Here is a 25,716-nt window from a genome sequence, read left to right as displayed (position 1 = left end):
CACCACGGAGGCCTGGAGACAAGGCCTGGACCACAGGGGAAGCAGCGGGTGTGCTTAAAAGAGAATCTTTTAATCAGAATCTGTTCTGAAGGCACAGCAGATGGGAACTGCCGGTGGGTCAGACCTACCAGGTGCCTTCTGAAACACAGACTATGAGATGGCCAGTCGACTCCTAGAAATGGCTAATAAAAATCACAGCCACCACTTTCCACAAGGCAGGCAGGCGCTGGGCCAAATGCTTTACATTTGTGGGCCTACTCACTCCTGAGCACCCTGCCAGGCGGGCAGCCACCCCCATCCCGATTCCACCGCTGAGGAGGGTGCAGGGAAGAAACCCGAGGTCACAGGCTAGTAGGGAGCAGGGAGTGGAGCCAGCGTGCCTCCAGAGCCCCTCCTCCTGCTTCTGTGACCTGCCTCCGGGGCCTTAGCCATAATCCCTGCGTCCACAGCTCTCCCTGACTTTTACACGCAGCCCGTGCAAATCTGGGCGTGGAGGAAAAAGACTGCTTGGCCCAACACAGCAACTGTCTTATTGATTTCCTTTTCCAAGATAAAAAAAAAAAACAAAACCTCTTGCGGTTTCCACTTTATCTCAAAACTTACGTTTACCTTGGCAACCGGAGCTCTGTGGCAACAGAAATGCTGTAACCAGCCCCCCGAAGAGACCGGCCCCGGGGGCTCCGGGAGGGAACCCCTCCACTTCATCAGCAGCCCAGCCAGGTGGCTGGGGGGGTGGGGGGAGCCACAGGCCTCCCAAGGCAGCCCCCTCTACGGCCCAGGCACAGCTGTTTGGTGCTGATTTGTAACCATGGGGCACCGGAGACAGTAAGACCTATCTGGAATAGTAGGACACCAAACAAGAGAAAAGTGGTGAGAACATGAGAGAGGGAAGCAGTAAGTTGAATTGGCTCTTCCGAAAAAAACAAAAGCAAAAACCGCTAATCATTTTCATAGAGTAAAAAAACCAAAACAAACCAACCAAAAAAACCCTGGAATGCGTGGGAAAAGTAAAAGCAGCACCTTTTGGCAATTTGAGAAAAAGGCCCAAATGGCCCCGCAGTGGGGCAGGAAGCCAGAAGATTCTCTCGGGGGAGGGGGCAGGGGGGGCAGGCAGGGAGGGGGTGGGGGGGGGATGACAGAATAGTATTCCGGGACTGTGTCTTCTTCAGCAGTGACAGGGCGAGGATTCTACTGACCAGAATATTAGAGCCTGCTCAGGGGAGGAAGTCAGCGGTGCCGACACTGGGGAAGGGGTCCACAATGTGCCGCCCTGGTTCCGCTGCTGGGCATCTATCTAGCTTCACTGAGCTGGCAGGCGAAGATCCCCTTGTCCCCTCCCACCCTACACACACCCACACCCACACCCAGCCCCGCCCCAGTAGAATTCAGTCCTGTTTCTCTGGTACTGCCAAGGTGTAGGTCAGTGGTTCTCAAATCTGAGAGCACATCAGAATCCCCCGAGAGCTTGTGAAAACAGACTGCAAAGAAACCCAGCTACAGAAGGGCTTGGGCGGGGCCAAGAATGTGCATCTCTACCACCTGCCCAGGTGGTGCTAAAGCTGTGGTCAGAGATCCCCCTTTAAGACACATCAGCTTTGAGCACCTCTCTTCCTGAACAGCAGGAGACAGAGGACTTCCGGGTCCTCTCTGACACCTGTCGGGGGCAAGGGGCACCGAAACAAGGCCAACAGAGCCTGCGCAGATGGAGCATTTGTTGTGAGTTCTAGGCCCTCTGCCTACACTGTCTCATTTCCTTTCCACACCTACCACACAAAGAGGCATTATCATTGTGCCCATTTTACATTGTGCCCCAGGAAACTGAAACTTGAGGACAAGCCACTTGCCCGGGTTTCCATGGTTAGCAGAGCTGGGATTCTTGACACAGGCCTGGGGAAAAACCAGAGGCCATGTTGGAAACTTCCAAACTTCCACTCCCTCCCGGCCCAGACTCAAATCCAAACCTGCGAGCCGGGCTCTCCCCCCGCCGAGGCGTCCACGACCTTGCCCCGGAGTCAGCTCCCTGCTCTGGCACAAGCACAGATCGGGGGTCAGGCTGGCCCACACTTGCCGCCGTGCAACTTGGGGTAAACTCAGCATTGGCTCCTTCATCTGCCAGGAAGCTGTACCTTCGACACGAGGTGCCGGCACAGCACCCAGCAGCTGGGAAAACCTCAATAAACATCAGGCCCCCCGGCGTCTACCCTTTGTCTCAGCTGTCCCCGCTCACACTGTGACTCCTGCCTGAGGAGCCATCAACCGGACTTGCTCTGAAGCCCTGCCCCAGCGCCCTTTCCAGAAGACCCACACAGGGACAGGCTGGGGGCGGCGGGGCAGGAAGGCCTGGGGCCAACTGAAAGGAGGCAGACAAGATGTGCAGAGCACTCGCCATCAATCAGGGTTCCCCACAGGCACGTGGGGCGGGGGACAAGCCTGCAGGGGGATGTCGAGATCTCCTACAGATAGGGCAACTGAGGACTGCTAAGTTTATTAAGTGACATGCCCAATATCAAGTAAACAGCAGTGTGAGGACCCAAACCCAGGTCTGACTGTGGCTGAGAAGCAGAGCCAAGGGTCCTGCATAAGGAAGGCAGAGGTGAAGGGGGCCGGGGATGCCCTGCTGGTCCCCACTGTGGGATGGCTGCTCACCCTGGGGACCCTCCCTTTGCTCTTAGAGATTAGTATTTGTGGCATGGTTAACGTCAATACCTCTAGAAGCCCTGGCCGGCCAAAGAGACTACAGGCGAAGAGTCTGATTGCCAAATGTCACCCTCTCACCAAAGTCCTTGGCCACTCCAGCTAAAATCCGAAGTCCCACCTCCCCAAATCCTGATGCCCCTTCCCTACTTTTCCTCTTCACCGATGATCTCTACTCCTACTCTTGAGTTTACTTCTAGATCACACACAGCCATCCCCTCCGCTCAAATGTCAGTGCCACAAAGACAGGGGCCTTGGTTTTGTACCTCTACTGTCCCCAGGCTTGGAGCAGTGCTTCGCACATAACGGGTACTCAAAAAATATGCATGAATGTAAAGCCTGGAGAAGCAAAGTATCTGCAAGGACAAAGGTCAATTCTGAAAACAGTGCAGGAGAGAGACTGGGAAAAGAAGGCCATGCTGGGTACACATCATGATGGAAAGAGAAAACCAAATGGGCACAAATGTGGCAAGAGAGTTAGAGGAGTTAAACCCTCAGGCTTTCCAGTGAGTTCCTTCGATATCAGCTGTCACTCATTAATGGTATAATTTCAGACAAGAATGTATCCTTTTGGGGGCTCAGTTTCCCCATCTGCTCACAGGAATAATGATACTTCACTTAAAAGGCTATTGAAAGGCAAGAAAGAGTTAAAAGACTGGAACTAAACTGTCTGGGGTCAAGTGTTGGCTCCACCACTTAACACGTGGTGTGGGGCTCTGGGCAAGCTAGTTATCGCCCCGTGCCTCAGTTTCCCCACAGGTGAAATTAGCAGCACTTCCTCAGAGATTCGGGAGGATTAAATGAATTACGAGCATGAAGCATCTGACACCAAAGTCCCCGACAAACAGTGGTGGCAGCCCCCTCACCCCTGGAAAACAGGCCAAGCAGCAGCATGCACGCCATCTGTCCACCCGGGGCCGGTGCGGGGATACAGCAGAAGGCTCTGTTGAGAGCAAAGCCCCTCCCCATTCCAAGGGGAAGTTCAAAGAAGGCTTGGATGCATCTTGGCACCACCCCCAGGCTTGTGAGGTGCTACTGTCGCCTGCCGCTGCCTGCTATGGCTGCATGTTTGCGTGCCCCCCGCCAAAGTCATTTATGGAGGTCCTGACCCCCAGGGGGGTGCTTTCAGGAGGTGGGGGCCTTTGGGAGATGATCAGATTTAGATGAGTCACAGGGGTGGAGCCCCCATGGCGGGATGAGTGTCCTTCTAAGAAGAGGAAGACAGACCGGGCTCACTGGCTCGCTCTCCGCCAGTGAGGACTCAGTGGTCATCAGCAAGCTGGGAAGCTGGACCTCAGCAGACACCGAATTGGCCGGCACCTTGATCTGGGACTTCCCAGCCTCCGGAGCTGTGAGAAACAAATGTCTGTGGTTGAAGCCGGCCAGCCTGGGGTGTTCTGCTAAGGCAGCCCAAGCTGGTGAAGACAGTGCTCGTGACCAAGAGGAGCTGGAAGGGGGCTGAAGAGCTGGAAGAGGCTACCTTTCGTGGATGTGAGCAGAGAAGAGGATCCTGGAGGAGGGAGCCCCAGAGAAGTGCTCCAGAGCCACAGAGTCTGGCACCTTGTCCACACGTGAATGTCTCCTGAGCCGCCGGGTTCCTTAACCTGCCTCGTGCTGTTGGACCGAGGGCCAGGGCACTGCAAAGAGAAGGCCGGTGTGGCCAGGAGGAGGGTGGACAAGGACATATCGCCCTTATTTACTCGACTTGATAAAGAAATCAGATATGAATCCCACCCATCGGGGCCTCACTACTCTCAGAGCAGGAGATAGTAAATTTCCCCTCTGGGGAAATTAGCCCTACCCTCAGGATGGGCCCAGGACTCAGACTCTTCCTAACCAGCACTCAGACCCTTCCTAACCAGGACTCAGTCCCTCCTAACTCAGCCCTTTCCCAACCAGGACCCAGCCCTTTCCCAACTAGGACTCAGTCCCTTCCCAACCAGAACTCAGACACTTCCTAACCAGGACTCGGTCTCTCCTAACCAGGACCTAGCCCCTTCCTAATGATGGCTCAGTCCTTCCTAACCAAGACTCACACCTTCCCAACCAGGACTCAGATCCTTCCTAACCAGGACTCAGACCTTTCTAACCAGGACTCAGCCCCTTCCTAACCATGGTTCAGTCCCTTCCCAACCATGGCTCAGCCTCTTCTTAACCATGGCGCGGATCTTTCTAACCAGAACTCAGTCCCTTCCTAATGATGGCTCAGCCCTTCCTAACCAAGACTCAGCCCCTTTCCAACCAGAACTCAGACACTTCCTAACCAGGACTCAGTCTCTCCTAACCAGGACCCAGCCCCTTCCCAACCAGGACTCAGACCTTTCTAGCCAGAACTCAGCCCCTTCCTAACGATGGCTCAACCCTTCCTAACCAGGACTCACTCCCTCCTAACCAGGATTCAGCCCTTCCTAACCAGAACTTATCCCTTCCTAACCATGACTCAGCCCCTTCTTAACCAAGACTTAGCCCTTCCTAACCAGGACTCAGCCCCTTTCCAACCAGAACTCAGACACTTCCTAACCAGGACTCAGTCTCTCCTAACCAGGACCCAGCCCCTTCCCAACCAGGACTCAGACCTTTCTAACCAGGACTTGGACCTTTCTAGCCAGAACTCAGCCCCTTCCTAACGATGGCTCAACCCTTCCTAACCAGGACTCACTCCCTCCTAACCAGGACTCAGCCCTTCCTAACCATGACTCAGCCCCTTCTTAACCAGGACTCAGCCCTTCCCAGCCAGGACTCAGCCTTTCTGGTGCATCAATGGAGCCCCTCCCCCCACAACAGCACTTGTCAAGAATTTCTGATCCAAGTTGTCTATGCCAGTAATTCCAAGGCTGTTTGAATCCAAACCCTAAATAATAGTCAGGCCCAGATCTGGTGTCTGCAACAGAACAGACCCATAGGCTGGCCTGACATGACCTCCTCTCCCTGTCCTGAAGCACTCTTAAGTCTCGAGCTGCATATTTGTAGAAACTGAGCTAGAAAACTCAGATCCAACTTTCAACTTCATACAGGGGAGCTGGGATTCTTCAATTTAAGGAGCTCACAAAGACCACAGGATTCTGGCCAACTGCCTGAACTATACAAGGAACAAACATACTTCCCCAAATTGTAGTTCCGCCTCTGGAAGGTCACACACATCCTACCCTGTGGTTAATTCTGAGCATTAACCACATGGCTTGAATGTGACCAACCCCAGCTCTCTACACCATGAATCCAACAGTTGAACAGTCACTGAGAAAGTGAACTCTTGGCTCAACTGTAAAGTGATGATTTTAATGCCAGACACAGATGACGATGGCCTATGGTCCCAAAATATCAGCGGTAACACTTCACTAAGTCTCAGTGGCCTGCATGGTCCAATCTGGCCCAGGAATCTAAGCCAAAGAAGCACACTAAGCAACCAAAGAAACTTGCAAAGGGTCCCCTAATTCCTACTTGCATCTCTCTAAGAATATTAAAGAAGGCTCTATAATTCAACCCCCCAGCAATGCTTCTTAGAATGCTCTCTCCTCTCTTGACTCTTCCCCGGACCCAGAGCCTCATCCTCTCCCAGCCTGTACAGGTTCATCTCTTCCTCCCTCCCTGCTGTGCCCTGCATACTCCCCAAGGTCCTGCAGCGGCTTATAGCTCCTCACCTCCCACCCGGCCTCCCAGGGAGGGAAGCACAAGAAAGAACCCCCTTCTCTGGAAATTGTACTTCTTCCATCCTGACCGATTCTTCTTAGAAGAAATCTTGAGAAGGGGGTAGTACACAAAATTCGTAACTTTGCTCTTTTGGTCATCTCGCCTCAAAAAAAAGAAAATTGTAGGGACGCCACAGTGGCTCATCGGTTAAACATCTGCCTTCGGCTCAGGTCATGATCCCAGAGTCCTGGGATGGAGCCCTGCATCAGGCTCCCGGCTCAGTGGGGAGTCTGCTTTTCCCTTTGCTCCTCACCCAGCTCTCATGCTCTCTCTCACTCTGTCTCTCTCTCTCTCTCATATAAATAAAATCTTAAATAAAAAAAAATTAAACTATTTTAGTATATATAACACAAAATTTACCATTTTAACCATTTTTAAGTACACATTTCAATAGCATTAAATACATTCACATTGTGGTGCAACCATCACCACCATCCATCTTGAGAGCTTTTTCATCTTTTTCTTTTTTTTTTTTTTAACGATTTTATTTATTTGACAGAGAGAGAGTGAGAGAGCACAAGCAGGGGGAACAGCAGAGGGAGAAGGAGAAGCAGGCCCCCCACTGAGCAGGGAGCCCAATGTGGGGCTTGATCCCAGGACTCTGGGATCATGACCCAAGCTGAAAGCAGATGCTTAACCGACTGAGCCATCCAGGCACCCTGAGATTTTTCATCTTTCCAAACTGAAACTCAACACTCACTAAACACTAACTCTTCATTCTCCCTCCCCTCCAACCTCTGCCGTCCTACTTTCTCTCTCCATGATTTTGATTCTAGGAACCTCACATAAATGGAATCATGCATTATTTGACTTTTTGTGACAGGCTTATTTCATTTCACATAATGCCTTCAAGTTTTATCCAGGTTATAGCATATCTCAGAAAACCCTTCATTTTTAAGGCTGAGTAATACACACACACACACACACACACACTGTATTTTATCCATTCACCGTTCAGAGGACACCTGAGTTACTTCTTTGTGAATAATGCTGCTATGAATGTGGATGTAGAAATACCTGTTCGAGTCCCATTTCTCTTGGGTATATATCTAGAGAAGGAATTCCCAGATATTTTTATTTTCTGAGGAACCACCATACTATTTTCCATAGCAGATGAACCATACCTTCCCTATAGAGGTACATAAGGGCTCCCCTTACCTCCACATCTTCACCATCACTTGTATTTTCTAGGGTTCTTTTGGGCAACAGCCATCCTAACGGGTGTGATCAATCATCTCATTTCACCCTCAGAATAACCCTGGGTAGTCTTATTCCCATTTTATAGATGAGAAAACAGAGTTGGAGATTTGGGATGACTCACACAAGGACAGTGGCGGAGGCAGGACTCGAACCCACGTCTAGGTGCAGGGCTGATGCTCAGACCATCACACCAAGCCAACTGCGGTCCCTGCGGATGGCTCAGTGTTCACTGTGGAGATGACGGGGTTCTTTGGGTGGTACAAGGGACCACCATGAGGGTCACACTGTAAAGAAAGCAGCGGTGGGAGCCCTTCTCCAATTCTTTGTTCCCACTGGACCGGCGGCAGATGTGAAACCGGCCCCCTCACCTTCGGCCCACTCCTCAGGCTCTCAACATGCAGGAAGCACACAGGCACCAAGAGTGCGTCAGGACACACAATTACACAAAAGGCATCTCACGAAGACCTAGTTTCCTGTTTATGATTCTACTCCCTATCCTTCCCCCCCGATTTGAGGAGAGGTTTTGGTGGTTGTTTCTAACAAAGCTAATAAAGGGTCGGGACTGACTGAGAGTTGCATGCCCTGAGGAAGAGCCACGCCAAATATGAGATGCAGCATCCCACTTCAGTCCAAGCTCATCATAAAGCACTCCTCCAGGCGTGAGGTGGAAACAGAGAGAGAACAACGGAGACGGACAGTCTCTGCCCATATCATGCCTAGGCCCATGATAAATGACAGCAGGGAGGGTCACCAACACCTCGTGTATCGGGGCCACCTAACTGGAAGGGCATCGGTTTCAGAGCCCCTTTCAAGCCACCCGAGTGCAGAACCTGGAACGGTGCTAATCAGCAGTCTCGGGGAAGGACACCGTCCACAAGGCATCTACTTCCTGAGCTAACATAGAAGGGGGTTCCAAAGCCTGCATTTGAAGGACCACGGCTGGAAACCCTGCCAGGGCCAAGCTCTCTTGTGTGCAGCCCTCTTGCTTTCCAGCCCTAAAGGCAATCAAGCACGGCTCTGTGTTTTGTTGGTCTCTGTATAGTTCCAGAAGAAACAGAGCCGCAATCTCCCAAGGGCTGGCGGGAGCCTACCCCATGCAAAACATCCCCCTGTATTTGTCACCACTGGAAAACGTATCTCGGCCATTATGTAACCTTAAACGTGACCCTGGCACAAGGAAGAAGAAAAGTTGAATTTGGTCCCCCCGGGGCAACTGGTTTCAGCGGGGGACTTCCTGCCAAGTCCCCAACAGAAACCTCCCGCCCTGGGCTCTTGTGTCAGTGCCAGGGCTGGTGGGCGCTGTCAGGGCAGCTCCCTCCTGGGGAGCTCACCGAAGTTTGTGAGCACAAAGGAAGCCCCTCCAGACTTCAAGGTACAGGAAGTACGTACACCCATTACACACACTTCCACCATACGTGCACGCACTTAGGCATGTGCGTGTGTCCGGGTATGTGTGTACGTACATATGTATGCATGCATGCATGTACACACACACACACACACACACACTCGTTCGTCTTTTCATTCTCTCCAATCACTATCTCCAGGTCATGCCACAGGACAGCCAGAGCGCTAAACAGGCCAGAGGACCCCCCCCCGCCGCTGCCGGGCCCACCCCGTGCCTGCCCGCTTCTGTTCTCCTTGGGCATGGCAGCTCCATCAAAGGTCTTTTAGAAGACCCTCTCCAACATCCAGACGCAACTTGCCATTTTTGAGAAACCACTCTAAACCTGCACAGGTGAAGGAAGAAGCCAGCCTCCTGAAGTATATACTATTTAGCTTTCCCAGATAATTTCTGTTGGCTGAGAAATCCAAGCTGAATGCGCAGAGAGCACAGCCCTCACATTAACAGAATGCAACTGTCCTCTCTTAAGAGGATGGCCAATTTTTTTTTTTCTTCGTATGAGGAGGAAGGCAGCACTTGCCCGAACAGTCTGAATCCCTGATTGCTAGATGATGCATGCATATTTGATTTCCAAAATTGAAGCCTTTCATAAAACCTCACACACACAAAAATCACAGCTCATGGTCAAGAGCCTGACTATAAATACCAATCTAACTTCTGAAAAACAGATGAACATGCTGAAGATCTCAGGTCATCTGATTTGGGACAACTAACATATCATCGATTGTTAAGCCTTCTCTTCTGGAAGCCTCTTAAGGTAGACAGTGTCAGCCTGACACTGAGACCAGAATGAGGTGGGGTTATAAGGAAGACACATCAGAGCTTGCTCACTCAATGGGGTAATTGCCCTTTGGGGACAAACATCTGGAGCCTACTTCTGACAAATAATTTTGAAGCAAAACTGAACCCTGACGTCTGTCAGGTCACGAGGCATAACAAAATAGAGCAAACAAACCCATAGGAAAGCTCTCAGAAACAAACCCGAAGTTCAGTCTTACTAGTAAAACTTTTGTATTTTTATCTCAAACGGTACTTTCCGGCTGCATTCAGCACACAGAACCTTTGACACCTCTATAATTCAAAACCGCCCTCACAGAAAGAAGGCCTAGCAACACCAGGAAAACACCAAAAAATGAATGTGCATCCTGAAGGAAATTCCAAAAGGGGTCTACACAGTTTTTCAGCCACAGCACCAGGACTGGAATACCCAAAGGTCCTCCAGAGTGATGAGTGATGAGGGTGGGGGGATAAAGTACAGCCAGAGGGATACGTTTTGATGTTGTTTTTTAATACATACAAGACTTTCTTGCCTAAGCCCTAATTAGACGTGACATAGTTCAGAAATTCTGACGCTCTTATTTAATAAAAACCCAACAGGTGCAGTGTTAGGACACTTGCCCCACTCACCCTCGTCTCTCACTGGTTTCCCAGCAAATCTTCCTTCCGTGGCCTCCTGGAGGCTGGCCTGAAACAGACTTCCAAAGCAGGTATGTCTGCTTCATCCTGGTGGGTGATGCTCCGACCCCACGGGGCTGCCCAGACCTATCGGGGAGCTCAGCACCAGCGTTGTGAGCCACACAGGGACACCCAGGTTCCGGGACAGCCACGGGGCCCTCAGTCCAGAGCAGCAGGGCCCCAGTGCATGGACCAGTCTTGGAGTCCCTCAGCGGCATCTCCCTGGCCGCGTGTGTGAAACATTTCATGAGGCCGCTGAACATTTCCATTGTCCTTTTGTGCAGGATTATCACATATCACATCCCTTGACTTGGCAGCAATGGGAGAAAGGAGGCTTTTCCATTAATTAAAAAAATGAGAGCGATCAAGGAAGAAATACAAATCCCAATAATTAGAACTAAATTCGTGAAGCTTGAATACGGTTGTTGTCCAAAAACAAAACAAAACAAAAAATCACCAGAGCTCAGTTTACAGCTAAGGGTGGGACCTGGACAAATGCCATGTAACTGAGATGTGTTTGATCATCCAGTCTGCTCAGGTACCACCTATAGACGCCCAGAGGTATGTGCGTTGGGAAGAGGAATGCGAAGGGTGAACAGAGGCTTCCAGAGGTCTCGACCCTTCACACTCCTTCTTGCCTAGGACAGCTTTTTCCTCAGGATGAAGCAATTCAATGGAGGAAAAGCCCACACCCCCACAAAGCCAAGGTCTCAAGTGTGCAAAGTAGGGACCACCCAGTGAGGGGTGAAGCAGCTGCTTCTCTTAGCAACAAAGCTGTTTTTCCAGAACCTTCTGGAAAAATGTTAAGCATTGCCTTTTCTCCCTGTAGGTGTCCTCCTAAAAGGTGGAGATCAGCAGGACCTCTGTGCTGCCATCCCTTCTCCTTCCATAGTGGCCAGGACTGGCAGAGCTTGGGAGGGAGGGTCCGTCAGGTAGGATTGTTTTAAAAGCGTGCTCATCCGTCTGTGCAGGCAGCTTGATGAGGCCTCTCCCCTCATGGGGTCAGGACCACCTTGGAGCTAAGGCCAGGGAAGCCCTCCTTGCCTATGTCAGCAGGATCCCTGTAACGTGCACAGACAGTAAGCTGCAGACACGTGCATTTCTCCTATGTCAATCTTCACGAAAGGGTCAGGGATGTAGTGGACATTGGTGGTTCTGGAATGTCCAGCATCCATCCTTCCCCCTGGCTAAAGCACGTCGACCCCCTCTGGAGAACGCCTTCCCGTGCACTGATGTGGGAAGTACCACTGCCCCCACCCCACCCGCCGTGGAAGCGCAAAGAGCCAGAGCCTCCCTCAGGCCCGTGCCGGTGGGCTGAGGAGCTGCAGGCCACACGACCGATGGCAGGTGACAAGCAGCCGGTTGTTGGGGCAGATGGAGGCCATCCCCCACAGGCCCTGCCACTGACCTCTGCATGGCGTCTACAGCCTCACCTGCCAGGGCTGCCTGGGGTGCTGTGTTCCAACCAGATCTGCCACCCACGTGGGCAGCCCCCTTCTGGTAAATGCCCTTTTTGCCTGTTCCTCGCAATCAGGATCCTGGTCTGCTGAAATGGGCTCATGCAGACTGAGCAGGGGAAGTATTTTTTAACAGAACCCCAAACTCCACTAGCTACCTCAGAGGTTCTCCAAATGAATCGTTCGAATTTCACTTTGAAATCTATTGTAGGGGGGCACCTGGGTGGCTCAGCTGGTTAAGCGACTGCCTTCGGCTCAGGTCATGATCCTGGAGTCCCAGGATCGAGTCCCGCATCGGGCTCCCTGCTCAGCAGGGAGTCTGCTTCTCCCTCTCCCGCTCCCTCCTCTTGTGCTCTTTCTCTCTCTCACTCTCTCTCTCAAATAAATAAATAAAATCTTTAGTAAAAAAAAAAAAAGAAAGAAAGAAATCTATTGTAGGGGCACCTAGGTGGCTCAGTCATTAAGCGTCTGCCTTCGGCTCAGGTCATGATCCCAGTGTCCTGGGATCGAGCCCCGCATCAGGCTCCCTGCTCTGCCGGAAGCCTGCTTCTCCCTCTCCCATGCCCCCTGCTTGTGTTCCTGCTCTCGCTGTGTCTCTGTCAAATGAAGAAATAAAATCTTTAAAAATAAATAAATAAAAATAAAAATGAAATCTATTCTAAGCTACTTTTTAGGACAGTGGTTAAAACGTTTACAACAGCAAGTTACCTTTGTGGGGAGAGTGGCTGGGAGGGGGCATGAGGGAACCTCTGAGGGGGCTGATGACATTCCATACCTTAATCTGAGTAGTGGTTTTGAGAATACAGGCATATGATTGTACAACAGCGTGGATGTGCCTAATGCCACTGAACTACATACTTAAAAATGGTTAAGATTTTATGTATAAATTTTGTTATATACATTTACCACCATTTGAAAAATAGGTTAAAAGAGAATTCAAAGCGCTGCTTTAAAACTATTTCAATAAATATAAGATAAACTAAAAAAAAAAAAAAGCACAGGCATAAATTAAAAATCCACCAAAATTTGTACCCTTTGCTGTATGTAAGTTTATACCTGAATCAAACCAAGAAAGCAAACAGAAAACACTATTATGTGCCAAATTCTAAAACACCGGCAATCCCCAAGCTTCTAGTTTCTCGAGGTGCCACAGTATCCCATTTTCTGCAAAACCGAGGGCACAGCCCCTCCTGCCAAAGCCTGACCCTGAGATCCGAAGATAGCTGTTCAAAATCTCTTAGCACTGGCAACCACATATCTATATGATTCAGATTGTTTTTCCATTCTGTGGAATCAAAACAAATACAAAAATAAATTGGATGCTGGAATGACAAAATTATAGAGTTGGAATACAGATACACGGTAGCCAGGGGTTAAGGAAAGGGAGGGAAGGAGGTAGGGAAAGGGGGAGGGAGAAGGAGATTTACAGGAGCAGCCCAAGGGAGCTGCTTGGAGGTGATGGACCAGTTCTGATCCTGACTGTCTTGGTGGTTGGATGAATCTACATACGTAACAAAATGGCATGGAGCCATATGTAAAAACATACCCCGAAACAAGTTCCTGCAAAAACCGGTGAAACCTGAGTAGGATCTGTAGTCTAGCTCATTGTACTGTGCCAATCAATTTCCCAGTTTTGGAAATACACTACGGTTACATAAGATGCAACCATGGGAGAAAGCAACGTGATAGGTACAAGAGACTTCTCTGAACTTCTTTTGCAACTGTCAATGATTCTATAATTATTGCAAAATAAAAGGTAAAAAAAAAAAGTACAGAAATAAATTGGATGAGACTACTATAAACCTGTCATAACCTCAGCTTTCAAATTTTTCTCTTCATGGAATCACCACTGTTCTTATGAACCGACTTGATAATAAGTACAAATAAATTATGGCACGTTAAAACAAAAGCACCATGTAAGTTTTGTTTTGTTTTGTTTTTTGTTTTTAAGGAAGGGATTCATTTCCTTCATAGAAGCTGAAAATCACCGACGTATTGGAAAGAGCATGCAATAAGGAAGTACGAGACAGGGCTGGTTCAGCCTTGAGCTAAGCGGCTGTCACATAAAGAATGATTACAGCTGGTCCATGCAATTAAAAGATTTTGTGGAGGAAATGAGACGCATGCACACCTGGGAGGTCACACAGGACATAAGATTTCACCAGCAGTATGCAAAGTGTCAAATGAGTAGTGTTATGGACTGAACGGTGCCCCCCTCTCCCCGAAATTCATATGTTGGAGTGCTAACCCCTGATGTAAATGTGTTTGGAGATAGGGTGTTTAAAAAGGTGATTAAGGTTAAATGGGGTCATGAGAGTGGGGCGCTAATCTGACTGGAGTCCTTGTAAGAAGAGGTCATCAGGACACGAGCACACACAGGGAAGACCACGTGAAGACACAGGGAGAAGGGAGCCATCTGCAAGCCAAGGGGAGAGGCCTCCGGAGAAACCGACTGGGCTGACACCTTGATCTTGGACCTCCAGCCTCTAAAACCGCGAGACAAATTTCTGTTGTTGACGCCGCCCGGACTACGGTGTTTTGTTAGAGTAACTCCAGCAGGTGAATATAAGTACTCTTGTTAGAGTAACTCCAGCAGGTGAATATAAGTACCATGACATGGTGTAGAAGAAAGAAAGAAGACAGAACTAGCTGTCCGCTCTTCAACAGGGGGTCTGAAATAGAGTACGTAATCACAATGAATGGTTGACAGGAAAGTTGTATACTCAAAAGAAAAAAGAGCCAGCTATAAATTCCTATGGAAGAAAACCATGTGATAAAAATGCTGGTTATTCAGGGGCGCCTGGGTGGCTCAGTCGTTAAGCGTCTGCCTTCAGCTCAGGTCATGATCCTGGGGTCCTGGGATCGAGCCCCGCATGGGGCTCCCTGCTCCGCAGGAAGCCTGCTTCTCCCTCTCCCATTCCCCCTGCTTGTATTCCCTCTCTCGCTGTCAAATAAATAAATAAAATCTTTAAAAAAAAAAAAAAAACGCTGGTTATTCAGAAGTGCTGGAGTTCCTTCATCTGCATTCAGATTCATTTGCTCGTTCATTCATTCAATCAATTAACAGCGGTGACTGGGCTGGGCACTGAAGGACACACGGGTGAAGGGCACAGAGTCTTTCGGGGAAGGGGTACAGGCATGGGCAATCTGATGGGTCAGCACCTCCTCGGGGGCGAGCCTGCGGCAGGGCCCCCTCCCAGCACAAGCACAGAAGCTGACTCGTGAACACGGGGAAAGAACGGCACCCTCAAGACACAACATGCTTTCGCAGCTCTGTCAACGGACCGAGCTCAAGCCGCACTGGTCTAGCCCCAACCAGATTTTGACGGGTTCGACGGGCATCAGCTCTCCCTCTGTTGAAGCCCAGCTCACGTTGCTTAGGGTAGTGATTCCTTTCTGGAGACGGCCCCAGAGAATGAAGCATGGGTTGGTTGGTCAGTTTTTGACACCTGTCTCTTGCATTTGTGTAGGGGATTGATGAAATAGAATATAAAAAAAAATCATTTTGTAAACTCTAAAATGGGACATGAATGCTAGCGAGCATCATGCTCGATTTTGAAGGGCCTTTTAAGTCACCTAGTGCAAAATGACTGTTTTTATGGAGATTTACTCAAGGTCACCCAGCTCGTATGTGGCTGAGCCAGAGCGAAGGGTTACCCACTGCTAGGACTCCCTAGGAAGCACAGGTTTTTAAACATTTGAATCCCACAATAATATACATTTGTCGATCCTATACTGTTTTCCTGCAATTCTAAGCACATCGCATTCAGAATCTTGCTCTTGGTGGTGCCATATTTTGAGCTCCTGGAGAATAAAGGTTTGTGCCATAGCTGTCAAAATTAGAAACTGTCTTGGTGTTGTTTCCTGTTAAGCAAGCACCCTATTCCTACGCTCAAAGACTGGTTCCAAGTGGAAATTTATGACCTGTCAAGAACAAGCCAGATACTAAGGAAGATAGGACAGAAGGGAAAACGGCAAACAGGGAAAAGCTGGGGGAGGAAGTGAAGGTAGAGGAGAGAGCCTCCGGAGGGGAAGAAGGAAAACGTGCCTTGCCGTGTTGTGTGTCAGTCTTGGGACCTTGTGACCAGAAAGCAATGAGCCTGGTGCCCAGCCTGGCGGAGGAGACCAGCCTCACACCCGCACAGTCCCACCTCACCGCTTAGGACACTGGTAACGATCATCCGCACGCATGAGAGCGAACGGGGAAGCTCTCATTACAATGGTGTAACTCTGTGGGGTCCCCTGCCTGCGTGAGTGGCCAAGAGGCTCAGAGCCAAGTGTGCCCCCAACCACGGTCACCTTGAGGCCTGGGGGCACCTCCCGTGGGTTTAACTTTTCATATCTTCCTTATTCAACATCCATCTTGATGCTTTCTGCCGTGAGCAACCTCAACACTTACCAGGAACAAAAGATGAAGTCACATGAAGTCAAAGGACCAGTTTACAAGAAAAGAGGCCGCAGGAAAGACAGGGTTTGTCTGAGGACAGCTCCTCCGGACTGTAAGTGCTACCAGGTCTCCAGATTATCACGGGGTTCAGCAGCCCCCTAAATTATTATTCTGCTTCCCAACTTACCAACGGTGTCACATGGTTCATCTTTGTGTACGCAGAAATCTGTCCTAAAAAAGGAACACAAAGACAGACATGGTCAGTCGTATGCGGTGGCCCCCGAGAATGGGAGAAGAAAATACTGTCCGCTAAGCTTGACTAGTCGTCCTGCCCATAGCAAGGTCACTGCCGAAGCTGTCACAGGTCAGCCAAGAACAACAACTAGCCATTTGTCAAGAGTCACCCATCCACAATGTTCCCAACTGGGAGGCCCTCCTTTTGTAGCTAAACTCCACCTAACACTTGGTTGCTGGGAGGGCTCCCTCCAACAACTGCAAGTCCTGCATCAGAGACAATTACTCTGCAATATCATCAAACTATAGTGACTACCCCAAACGACTCTACGTGGGCGGCAACTGGCTTTAGATGCTGAAGTGACCACATAGCACTTATATGAGAAGATCATGGAAAGTGATTTCTTTTTTTTTTTAAAGATTTTATTTATTTATTTGAGACAGAGAGCATGAGAGGAAGGAGGGTCAGAGGGAGAAGCAGACTCCCTGCCGAGCAGGGAGCCCGATGCGGGACTCGATCCAGGGACTCCAGGATCATGACCTGAGCCGAAGGCAGTCGCTTAACCAACTGAGCCACCTAGGCGCCCAAGATTTTTTTTTTTTAAAGATTTTATTTGTTTGACAGAGAGACACAGCGAGAGCAGGAACACAAGCAGGGGGAGTGGGAGAGGGAGAAGCAGACTCCCCGCTGAGCAGGGAGCCCGATGCGGGGCTCGATCCCAGGACCCTGGGATCATGACCTGAGCCGAAGGCAGACGCTTAACCAACTGAGCCACCCAGGTGCCCTGGAAAGTGATTTCTTAAAGTTAGATCCTTTAAAGCTTCCCAGGATCCCCGCCCCCGGGGTGTGTGTGTGTGTGTGTGGGTGTGTGTGTGTGTGTGGAGAGCAGCTCAAAAGCTGGTCCAGCCCCAGGGGTTCACTATGGTCTCTAGCCACTCATGTTTGAAACAATAGGTCTGGGCCCTTTTTTCCCCAAAACCAGAGCATTCCCACAGTTAGGGGCTGACCTGATCTCCGGTTGCCTGGGACTGGGCAAGGCAACAGCGGTCTGGTCCTCCCTCTCCCCACCCCAGGGCCCCATGCTCATCTGCTCATGGGGGCCGTGGGGAGCTGACAGAAAATGCCCACTCCCTTAAACTCCTTCAGGTTTAGAAGGTGTGTTCTGAAGCCACTTCTTCTCATGCTGAAGTTCTTCTGGGAAGGAAGATGGGGCCAGCCAGACAAGGTGGGCACTAAGCCCAGTTGTCAAAGAAAGTGGCAGGTCCGGGCTGGGCCACTTTTCCCCTTTCTGACACCCTGACATCAGGTCAACTCCTCAATTCCTCCACTACCCTCTGTCAAAATCTCTTCTCAGGGAAGGCTCTGACCTGCCATTCACAGTGGGCATGATGACAGAGAAGGGAATGTGTCACTCTCCTAACCTAACTCTGTATGGTCCTCTTTCCTTCTCCCTCCACATCAATCCCATTCAGATGCACAGCATGTTCTGTTGTATTTGCCTCCAAACTGTGACCCACACCTGACGCCTCTCAGCGGAAATGGGGCAGAGCTGTGTGTTCCCAACTCTGGCTTGGCTTCAGGTTCACCTGAGGCTCAGGCTCACCTGAGCTTTGTCAAAGACTCCACCCGCCTACTCAGACCCACAGATTCTGCTCGGGCTCCTGATCTACAGAACCAGATGCACCGGCCAGCCTGCAAGCCCAGAAGAGAGGAGGGGGCAGCTTTGAAGGCGTGGCCCCGAAACTGGCCAAAGAAACGCGGAGGAGGAGCTGGGGCCAACCCCACACAGGTTCTGCTCACTGCAAGTTTCTAACTTTTTCATAACAAACCTATATGTTTTGATAATCAATTTGAAGACCGTTTTAACAAAGGAAAAAAGGAAGCCTTCAAGAATCCCACATTTGAAAAAAAAAAAAAAGAACCCTACACTTGTCACAGTCCCACTCCAAAACCACAGGAACTTGCAGGGAAAGGGGGATAACTATAGGAGCCATAAAAGGAAGCCTTGATTTTTTTCTGTCAAAGATGACCTTTTAGTGTTTTTCTATTCTTTGGGTAAATACCCAGCAGTGAGAATACAAAAACACTAATTCAAAGGGATACATGTACCCCTATATTTACAGCAGCATTATTTACAATAGCTAAGATATGGCACAACCCGTGTCCAACAATAGATGAAGGGATAAAGAAGATGTGGTGTGTATACACGCGCGCGCGCGCACACACACACACACACACACAATGGAATGTTACTCAGCCATCAAAAAGAATGACATCTTGCCATTTGCAATGACGTGGATGGAGCTAGAGAGTATAATGCTAAGTGAAGTAAGCCAGTCAGAGAAACACAAAATATGATCCCACTCATACATGGAATTTAAGAAACAAAAGAGACGAGCAAAGGGAAAAAGAGAGACAAACCAAGAAACAAGACTTTTTTTTTTTTTAAAGGTTTTACCTATTTATTTGAGAGAGAGAGAGAGAGAGCACAAGCAGGGGGAGCAGCAGAGGGAGAGGGAGAAGCAGGCTCCCTGCTGAGCCAGGAGTGGGACATGGGGCTTGATCCCAGGACCTTGGGATCATGACCTGAACTGGAGGCAGACGCTTAACCAACTGAGCCACCCAGGCGCCCCAAGAAACAGACTCTTAACTAGAGAGAACAAACTGATGGTTACCAGAGGGGAGGTGGGTGGGGGGAATGGATGAAACAGGTGACAGGGATGAAGGAAGGCACTTATGATGAGCACTGGGTGATATATGGAAGTGCTGAATCACTATATTGGACACCTGAAACTAGTATAACACTAACACTGTAAGTTAACTAACTGGAATTAAAAACTCAAAACAGGGGCGCCTGGGTGGCTCGGTCGTTGGGCGTCTGCCTTCGGCTCAGGTCATGATCCCAGGGTCCTGGGATCGAGCCCCGCATCGGGCTCCCTGCTCAGCGGAGAGTCTGCTTCTCCCTCTCCCGCTCCCCCTGCTTGTGTTCCCTCTCTCTCTGTGTCAAATAAAAAAAAAATAAAAAATAAAATAAAATCTTTAAAAACTCAAAACAAAAGACCTTCTAAAAGACTAATTATCAGGCAGTAGAAGGTGGTGAGGAAGCATCAGCAGCACAGAGAAAACCAAACAAATAAAATTGGGGACATAAACATTCTCCCTGCTCTGCTATCTATCTGACCCCAGCTCAACACTGTTGATCGGACACCCCCTCCCACTTGAATGTCTCGAACGTCACATGCACACAAGGATCAGGGTGGCCCAACACCTTGCTCTAGGGTTTCCCAGAGTGAACACGACTAAAGCCTGGGCAAAAGGAGAAAGCGCACGGGACCGTCGGCCCCACAGTCAAGAACTAAATAGAACTGAGTAGGAGATGGTTCCATCTTGGAGAAAGCCAGCCCTGATGGCTGACAGGCGCACTGTGTGTTCTCTCATCCCATGGCTTCTCTGAAGGGAAATAGGTGGTCTCAAATGATGGACCCTGCAACATCATCCATTGTTTCTCCCGAGGAAGTGGGAGGAAGTGTGGTCTGCTCACGGAGGGGAGAGCCAAGCTCAATTTGAAGCCTGGCTTGAAAGGGTCAGCCAAGATTTGAATCTTCTCTCTCCTTCCTGTTCAAGGTCCTTTCTCAGAAAACACAAGCCCTTTGCCTACAGGGGCAGCTTCATCTAGGTAATCTTGTGCCCACTGCAAACTCATGCCAAACCCGCATGCTTGGGTTCAAGTGGGGTCCCGACAGAGCCCTCCCGTCTCTAGTCCATTTACTTTCCAGTGCTTGTTCCTCAAGAGTAGGCAGGCTCCCCTATTTTCATTCCACAATGGGCCCCACAATTTATGTACCTAATCTTGTGCATAACCGATTGCCTGGCATACAGCTGGGGCTTAATAGTGGCTCCTTTATTACTGACGGAAATACATTTCCAGACCACTTTCAACTTGCCGTGCAAGCTTACCAGTGGCCTTGTCTCCGCAATGTTTGGAAACCTGAAAAAAATGTAATGCGATGGTCCAGATACTCACTGAGCTCTCACCGTGAGCTAGGCCTGCAAGAGACCCCCTTGGTCAGAGGCTGAAGAGAAGACCGTTCCTGGGGAGCGGGATGCAGTGACATGGAGGGGAAGGTGGAGGGACATCTGGAGGTGTACCTGTGGTGGAGCCCCGAGCTGGCCCTGCAGGTTTGCTCCCGGTGTCTCCCGGGAGCACAGACCTGGGTTTGGGGGGGAAATCCCTCTCTCGTGGCTTCCTGCGGGAGATGCAGGGCCAAAGGTAAAGCGGTGCCAGGTGCTGAAGCCCCCCAGACCTCAGTCCTCTGTGTGGGTGCCATGTGGTCCCCAGCCCCCGTCCACTCAGAGGTGTTTTCTAGCCCCAGACACGGCTGCAGCTGCCAGAAAGCCAGCTTCCGTGGATTCCGGCTCAGCAGCTTCTGCTGGACATGATGTCACGCTTACATCCCTATGCCTGGCCATCTGGAGGGCTGGTGGGCGTCCAGGAGAGAATGCACTCTGGGGCTCAGCCACAGCCCATAAGGAAGGGAGGGAGGCGGGAAGAAACCCCTGCATTGGCCAGCGTTCAGTCCCAGGACTGGGGGACACTGGCCCCTCAACCCTGTCTCAGCTCAGATTACTCCGGGAGGAAAGAGCTGCTTCTCAAGAGCAGCACGTGAAAACCCCATTTCCCCGTGAAAACATCGGCCCGTTGTTATCCCAACCTGGCGAACTGCAGCTCGCAGCCTCTAATTATTAAACAATGCCTCTCGGCCAACTCGGCTCCCAGCCCCGACTCCAGCGCTGCCTCCCCCGTCCTGCTGGGAGGTCTTCAATTTCACAGCTGGGAGGACCCAGGGAGCGAGCTGGGCACTGGCCCATTCGGCCCAGCGGCTCCGCAGAAGCAGGTAAGAGGAAGAACGAGCGCTGAGGTAGCTCATCAGAGCTCAGCTCGAAACGGGGAAAGAAAACGCCAGCTCCCGGGCTGGCCTCAGCTAACCGAGATGCAGGAGGCCTTTTTGTTGGCTCTGCCTGCCGCAGAAGGAACCTTGCTCTTGGGGGCCTCCAGACATGCCCTTCCCTAGCACCTGCCCTCAGAACCAACTCCATGCATTCGGGACCACCCCCTAAGGGCTTAATTAGAAAAATTTTCAAATGGTCTTATTGTGATAAAATACGCATAACACAGAATTTGCTATCTTCAACATTTTTAGGCGTACGGTTCGGTGATGTTCAATGCATTTATAATGTTGGGCGACCAATCTCCAGAACTCTTTTTCATCTTGCAAAACTGAAACTCTATCCATCAAACTTCCTATTCCTCCTCTCTCCAGCTCTACACCCTGTCTCTATGAATTTAACTGCTCTAGGGGCCTCAGATAAGTGGAATCATACCTTATTTGGCTTTTTGTGACTGGTGTATTTCACTCAGCATAACGTCCTCCAGGTTCACCCAGGTTGTGGCCTGTGACAAGATGTCCTTCCTTTATAGGGCTGAATAATATTCCACTGTATGCATAGCCCATATTTTGTTTACCCATTCGTCCGTCAAAGGACGCTTGGTTGCTTCCACATTTTAGCCATTATGAGTCATGCTGCCATGAACATAGGTACACACATCTCTTTGAAACCCTCATTTCAATGCTTCTGGGTCTACACTCAGAAGTAGGATTGCTGGAGCAAAGGGTAATTCTGCATTTAGTATTTCGGGGATGCATTTAATATCTCCCACCAACAGTGCACAAGGGTTCCAGTTTCTCCACATCCTGACAATGCTCATTATTTTCTGTCTTGTTTTGTTTTGGGTAGGAGCCCAAACCTAATGTAACCTAATGGGTGTGCGATGTAAAAAAATACTGACATTTTTACGCACAATATTTCCAGTACAGTAAGTAAGTCTGTTGGAGGCGGGAAGCAGAAAAGAAAGCCAGGAAACCTAACTGACAGCCTTCTCAGGCCAAGGGTGCATTCGCGTCTGCCGTCGGCATTTTGTGGAAAGGCTAATCCAGAAGTTTTGTCAACACTGATCTCAGTAACACTTACTGCCTCTGAAAAATAAAGGCGGGGGGGCTACTCGTTCCCAAACCAAGACCACTTGCAAGTGCATCCTCGACCCAGACAAGGAATGAAACTGCAGGCAAAAGACGACATCGGGAAAGGTCTCACAAACACCAGAACCTGTACATTTTATCTAGTTTTGGTACGAACCACTTTCAAAGTAGTGACCTTGGAAGTTTAGTTGAACATTCCAAAGATGATGTTATTTAGAGCTCTTCCCTAGGACCTCACTTAATTAGCATTTGGAAAATCAGTCGTGCGAATTTACAGTCGTACGCGGACATGGTTCCCAAAGACTCTTCCCTGCTCCCCAAATCAAATCCGCTCTCAAAGGGTACTATCACCCCAACACTGCAATCCACAGGGCCCATAGGCTTCAAAAACCACTTCAAAGTGCCTGGAGCCATGGCAACCTCTGGCCAGTGAGCACGAGGCGGCGGGGAGGGGAAGCAGAGCCACTGGGGGAGGTGGTACCTGGAGGCTCCCAGCACTCCCTGGGGTGGGCAAACCCAGATCCAAAGCAAGAACCGGCTCCTGCTCATCGCTTGTCCTTGGTGCCTGGTAGGGTACCAGCCGGATGGCAGGCAATCAGAATTACTGAATAGATGTCTTCTCACATGTCCCATTATACATTTAAATCACATCCTGTAAGAGCAGAAAATGCTCTCATAAGGGATCAGTGTGCTACAGAGTACATTTTAACCCTTTGGGGTGGGCGACTGATGCATCATCCACAAGGGTGATGAGGTATGTGTCTGGTGTCTGGGGATAGCAATGTTTTTTAAAGAGGAGAAAGTTAGGCAGTTGCATTGCCTGGTGCCTGGGGATAAGGTGCCAGAACTTTCCCAGCCAGCTTCAGAGCATCACTGGGCCAGGGGCTTACAGTACGTGGCTCAAGAGATACACCAGAGGGCCTTTCTGGCCCCTCTTAGAGGGGCAGGCTTTCTCAAGCTAACAGAATGGTAAAGTGCTCCTATCTAAAGCTTCACCTCTGAACTCAGGAGAAAAAAAAAAGAAAATATATAATTTGAGAAGTAGTTTCCTGAAGTTAATTTTTAAAATTCCTTAAAATTCACAATGGACAGATTCATAGCAAGTCTAATAACATTTTGATATTTTAATCTGACAGATTAAAATTATCAAGAAACACTTCTGCCTATTTTGTAAAGGGGGGGTCTTGGTGTGAATACATAATGCATTCTACTTACATTGTGGAAGTAAAGGAACCCAAGCAAATCAGTTTTTCTCAGAGAGGTTTGAGACATAAGGGAAAAATGAAAGAGCCATATCCATATCTGTTGTGGGTTAAATTGTGTCCCCCAAAACAGATATGTTCAAGTCCTAACGCCTGGTACCTGTACCCGTGAATGCAATCTTATTTGGAAAGACGGTCAGTGCAGGTGTAAGCAAGTTCAGATGAGGTCCCACTGGGCCAAGCTGGGCCCTAATCCAAGGACTGGTGTCCTTATGAGAAGAGGCAAAGAGGGACAGAGGGAGGAGGCCACACGACAGGGTGACAGTGAAGGAGAGGTCGGAGCCATGCGTCTACAAGACAAGGGATGCCAAAGATTGCAGGCCACCACTGGAAGTTAGGAAGAAGGAAGCAAGGCTCCTCTCCTGGAGCCTTCAGAGAGAGCACGGCCCTGCCCACACCGTGTCTTGGACTTCTGGCCTCCAAAACGGTGCAAGAATACATTTCTGTTGTTCTAAGCCCCCCAGTCTGTGGTCATTTGTTACTGCAGCCCTGGCAAGCTAAAATAACGTGACTGCTGCCTGTGTGGAAGGCTGTCTCATTTCTGTGGTCCGCTGCGGGGCCCCTGGTGTCCCTCGCAGTCTGGAAAAGTCCAGCTCTGTAGTCTAGAAAGCAGCTCAGCTCCTTACTTGCAACAGAACGTGCATGGGAATTCCCCAGGCATCTCTGCCGACCGGTATTGCCCCAGGAGTGCCCCGGGGCTGGGGCCGTGCACAGCACATGGATGCCTACATGGACTCCCTCCCACAGGGAACTCGGGTTATCCACTCTCCCCCCAGTAGCATGCTCAAGCCAGTTGGGAGGCAGCCTCGAACACAGGTTAGCTCTTGCCTGGTGAGTGTTTTATTTGGTGCCCAGGAGAGGTAGTAGATGCATTTTCTTAGAAGTGTTAAGACTCTCGGGTAACCAGAATTTTGCTACTTTTATATTAATAATAACAACAGCAACAATTATGGCTAGCACTTACTGCATCCTTACTTTGGGCCAGGCACCATGAAAAGCACTTCCTGTGCTCACTGAACCCTCATAACTAAGGGTTAGGTACTGTAATAGATCCCCAATTTTACTGATGAGGAATCCAAGGCTCAGAGAGTTGGAGCAAGGTCTGATTTCCAAGCCTGAATTCTTAGCAAACTGTCCTCTTTTCCTCTCCAAAGAGGGACAGGTCTTTCCTCTGTTGCACGTGCAGCTACAGACCAAGTCCAGCCTCACCTGGTAACAAATACAGCTGCATCCACCGGGGGTGTATCATCCTTCCCTCCTGGAACCTGATTGTTGCCGAGGTACCGGGCTCCTCCGTATTCCTCATTCTGCCAGTGACAGAAGCTCTCCAGGGACCGCTCACCGTGGTGCCCAATGGACAATTTGGCCTAAAAGAAATTGGGGTCGGTGGGGGCAGTTAAAGAAGCAAACACCCAGGGAAGCCGGAGTTTATGTTCAGAATATAGTGTGGAGAGAGCTGCTCGATGGGACATCATTCAGTGATGTGCTTCTCCCAAATCCAACCCTAATGCTGGTAGGAAGGTGCCCAGTCCCAGAGAGAGGCCAGGGCCTTATTTGTAAGTTCAAGTGGAAGACTATGTTATTAAAGAAAAATATTCTTTCTTTTCTTTTTTTTTTTTTTGGCAAACTGAACTGTATACCCAACCAAGCATCGGTCTCTTGTTTTTCAAGTTCATTGCCCGATTCTGCAAATAACATTATTATATGGGAATGCATTCAACTCAAAGACCAGAAAACACTGCTACAGTGAATCCAAATTCAAAAGTATAGCCACTGGCTTCCAAAGACCTCACCATCTAGATTTGCATATGTGAGATGTGCTGGGAGGGTTGGAGGGAGGCACACAGGCTCATTGCTCAGGGTTCTCCCGAAATTCCAAGCAGAACATGTGCACAC

The 25,716-nt window shown here is 49.8% G+C and overlaps 1 protein-coding gene across 2 annotated transcripts in view; it reads right to left on the bottom strand.

The window, feature by feature from the left end:
* ADAMTS17 (ADAM metallopeptidase with thrombospondin type 1 motif 17) overlaps positions 1 to 25,716 on the bottom strand; it is a 344,744-nt gene that overhangs the window by 244,120 nt on the left and 74,908 nt on the right. For both annotated transcript variants that reach the window (XM_035024022.1, XM_035024023.1), the window contains exons 6-7: positions 25,030 to 25,187; positions 16,473 to 16,516 (exon numbers count right to left, since the gene is read on the bottom strand). In XM_035024022.1, the coding sequence (XP_034879913.1) occupies positions 16,473 to 16,516; positions 25,030 to 25,187 (202 nt within the window). The remainder of the gene's footprint in view (positions 1 to 16,472; positions 16,517 to 25,029; positions 25,188 to 25,716) is intronic.

The sequence above is a fragment of the Mirounga leonina genome, unplaced genomic scaffold (genome assembly GCF_011800145.1).
Source record: "Mirounga leonina isolate KUSES-001 unplaced genomic scaffold, KU_Mleo_1.0 Mir_178, whole genome shotgun sequence".
Classification (NCBI taxonomy): Eukaryota; Metazoa; Chordata; class Mammalia; order Carnivora; family Phocidae; genus Mirounga; species Mirounga leonina.
Note: the sequence above shows the minus strand (reverse complement) of the source record. Positions and strands in the feature narration are given on the sequence as shown.